The sequence below is a fragment of the Bombina bombina genome, chromosome 1 (assembly GCF_027579735.1).
Source record: "Bombina bombina isolate aBomBom1 chromosome 1, aBomBom1.pri, whole genome shotgun sequence".
In the NCBI taxonomy this organism is placed as follows: domain Eukaryota; kingdom Metazoa; phylum Chordata; class Amphibia; order Anura; family Bombinatoridae; genus Bombina; species Bombina bombina.
The window spans coordinates 45,513,310-45,517,170 of NC_069499.1; the positions used below are offsets into that span (position 1 = coordinate 45,513,310).

At 38.4% G+C, this 3,861-nt stretch overlaps 1 protein-coding gene across 1 annotated transcript; it reads right to left on the reverse strand.

Annotated features, from left to right (window-relative positions):
• Window positions 1–920: 920 nt before the first annotated feature.
• Window positions 921–1,607, reverse strand: LOC128636122 (brain acid soluble protein 1 homolog). Its single transcript, XM_053689185.1, has one exon. It carries the CDS (start codon window positions 1,605–1,607, stop codon window positions 921–923), a length of 687 nt encoding a protein of 228 aa, XP_053545160.1.
• Window positions 1,608–3,861: the final 2,254 nt, after the last annotated feature.

A 3,861-nucleotide genomic window follows, 5' to 3' on the forward strand; every position in this document is an offset into this window, starting at 1 on the left:
CAAATTTAAGGGACGTTGAGGCTATTCAAACAAACAAAATAAAAATGTTTATGTGTTTGCTAGAAATCAAAACATGGGAAATTCTGACTGTATGTCTGTGCTTAGAGGAACATTAAAATAAACCCTGGGAGAAATTGGATCATATTCCAAGTCAAACATATTCAAGGAATTATGAGATTTAATTTTGTAATTTTTTTTTTTGTATTTTTTTTTTTTTTTGCTTGTGTTGGTGTCTGTGACATAGAATGGAAGAAAAACTGGAACTGCAAATCAACGCAGACTTTTTATTATTATTATTATTATTATTATTTCCACTGACCAATAAACAGAACTACAGGTGCACCCAACCACAGACATGCATTAATTCATCATGGTAAATCTAGGTAGACTAAATGGGATGAGGATGTTTTTATTTCTGGAATAAGAGACAGCTAAAATGGGTTTTGTTGGAGAGGTCTGGCCATGTTTATCCGCTGCTTTTAAAATAAAAATATAAGAGAACTGAAAAAAAAAACCCTCCTAAAAAGATTTGATTGCCTTGGCACAAGCCCTATGGGCAAATTTAAAAATAACTTTCTCCAGCAATCATTTTTCAAGAGTAAAAATAAAATGTATTATGCTGACGTTGTTTTAATTGCTGTTTTTGGTTGTAAAAAATAATTTTGCTTACAAACATCTATCACTAAACTTAAATATCTCATTATGTAATTTACCTGTTACTTGACAAATTTGGTGGAATGTGTGTTTTGTACATTTTCCTACAAAAATATTATTTGGATTTTTTTTATATCCTTCCTGGGCAATACATGTACTTATATCTAAATCAAGTTTGTTAGTATATCAAAAACAAAGAAGAAACATCATTGCAGGTTGCTTTAAGTGGTTGCTTCAAACAGGTTGTCAATTTTATTCTTGAACTGCTACGGTTTGATCAGAATTAGCTGCTGGGATCTCTGAAGCTTTAACTTCATCAGCTGGTCCTGCAGACTCAGAGGCTTAGTAGAAGAACTAGATGCTTCAGTTTCTGGAGACTTCGCAGACGATGGAGCAACCTCATTGCTAGGTTTTGAGTCTGAAGCAGGGGCAACCTCACTTTTGGCTTCTGGTGCAGAGGGAGCCTCAGTCTTTTTGGCTTCCCCATCCTCTTTACTCTTTTCATCCACTTTAATTGGTGCTGGTGCTTCTGAAGGCTGGGGAACTTGTGCCTCAGTACTAGGCTCAGAGGCTTTTGGACCTTCACTGTTAGCAGCTGGAACAGGAGCTGCAGCAGTTGGCTCCTCTTGCTTGGATACAGGTGGTTCAATGTTCTGAGGTTTGGCTTTAGTGTCAGGGCATGCCTCTGTCTTTTCTGACTCTGTGTTTGGAACTGTATCTGCCTCCCCATCCTTAACTTCTGTTTTATTTTCTGTAGCCTGGGAATATTTATCATTCTTCTCTTCTTTATTTTCTTTCACCTCTGCATTCTCAGTAGCAGGCTGAGTCTCCTCGTTGGCTTTGGTTGTCCCTTCTTCTTCTGCATTTGCTCCATCTGCTTTTTTGACTTTGTCTTTAGTTTTGTCATCATTTACATTGTATCCCTTCTTCTTCTTGCTCAACTTTACTCCCATGTTTGTAGCCCCAGGATTCCTTTCTAAACCAGCTATATACCAGGCTGTGAGATTTAATTTTAATGCAGTAACAAAGGTCTAGAATGAATCTACCACAGTTTTTAATAAACGATTCAGTGAATATAATAAGGGATGTCGGTTTATTTTTTAATTATATAACAGTGACATGAATTGGGCAGACAATTGGGAAAATTGGGCAGTCACACAGAATCTGGTCATTAAATTGCAAAATAATTCTTGTATTTTTGTTGAACATAGAGTTTTCCTTTGCGCTTTCTCTTTATATAACAATCTGTGGTTTTGCTACATTCCTGTATTCAGTATAGAGGATGAGATGCAATTTTGCAGGATCAATGCAGTGTATTTAGTAGAATTACAATCATGGTGAATCACCCAAACCAGTATGGGAAGGTCACATCACAAAGCTATAGTTTGGAATGCAAGTAATCTCAATAATTGCTGTAAATTAAGATGTATTTTATCAAAGTGGAAAATGGATTAAAAAAATATGCTACAGAAGAAACAAACAGAATGAAAATTGCTGGAATTAACCATCAACCCGATTTATGCAAATATTCAATCAGTATAATATACTGTACACTAGAGTTATGCATTCATTTTGTTATGAAAGGGAATTGACAACAAAAACATGGATATTCGTTTTGTTTTCACAAAATTAATATCCAAATGAAGGCACCAACTAAATTTAAAGAAAATAAATACTTATGAAATGCATCAGTATTTATTAATTTCCTTTAAAATAAATACTTAAAGGTGAAGGTCCTTTAGTGCATGCCCTGGGATCCGCCATGTTAAGCCTCCTACTAACGTGGCTCTATGAAGAAGGGTCAGCATGCTAGAAGTAAATAAACGCAACAGGTAAACGTTGTTATCTGTAGCAAAGGAAAATTTACATTTTTTTAATGGAAAGGGATATAAATTTTCAACGAAAATTCAGTATTTATTTAGTTTAAAACTAAACGAATACCGAATAGTGCAGCACGCAAAAACTATGATTTTAATCAACTCTTTCATCCTTTCCCACCTTGACTACTGGTCTCCCCAGCTGCCATCTAGCTGAATGACTCTGCCAGGCTGATCTTCCTTACACTTCGCTCTTCATCTGCTGCACCTCTCTGCCAAAATCCTGACCCTGACATACAAGGCCCTCAATAGCACTCTCCTCCCCTCTTGTTACCTCCTCATATTCCCGTCTACAGGACTTCTCCAGACTGGCCCCTATTTTGTGGACCTCTCTGTCTCACTCCACAAGACTCACCCCTAGTTCAAGCGCTCCTTATAGACTCTACTGTTCAGGGATGCATACAACCTACACTAACCTTTTCTAACCTCAGTTTCTCTCCTCCTTTGTTATCCCCTTGAACCCCCTTAGCATGTAAGCCTAAGAGTCCAGCTGTTTATAGATGGTTAAAAAAAGTAACCAATGCATCTTAACTGAGCTGAAACTTTTTTAGCACGCCCTATACCTTTAATGGATAGGACAAGGAGTTTTATCAGTGCACTCATTAAGCTCATATTACAAGTGTTTAATTAAGTGCAATCCAAAATACAACAATAAAATGTTGTGATTGTTGAGACCTGAAATAAATCATTATTGTTATTATTAATAGTATTGCTTAATATCGGCTTAGCCAAGGGATCGCCCTTGGCTTAGTGCACCATCACCTTAGTGATCCCTTGGCTAAGCACACCATTGCCTTAGCGATCTCTTGGCTTAGCGCACCATCATCTTAGTGATCTCTTGGCTTAGCGCACCATCATCTTAGTGATCCCTTGGTTTAGCGCACCATTGCCTTAATGTTCCCTTGGTTTAGCTCACTATTGGCTTAGCAATCCCTTAGCTTAGCGCACCATCAGCTTAGCGATCCCTTGGTTTAGCTCAACATTGGCTTAGTGATCCCTTGGCTTAGCGCATCATCAGCTAAGTGATCCCTTTGTTTAGGTCACCATCGGCTTAGTGATCCCTTGGCTAAGTATGCCATTGATCACAGTGTGTATCTCATAAATGGAGGCACTTCACTGACAGGCATGGGATCACAGGGACATTCTGTCCCTGCAATTGCTAGTCTGGGGTGTCCTCCATTATGCTATTTCTGCAGTGCCTCAGTCCTGAGGCATGCAGAAATAATGTAGTCGCACTGACAGGGTCAACGCAGGCACGCTAACTGCCGAGGACACAGCCACCGTACAGGGTAAGGCCCTGGTCCTTAACGGCTAAATGACCAGTGCTCTA

Excerpts from the sequence above, each read along its gene's own strand:
- LOC128636122 (XM_053689185.1), bottom strand. The coding sequence starts at position 1,607 with ATGGGAGTAAAGTTGAGCAAGAAGAAGAAGGGATACAATGTAAATGAT.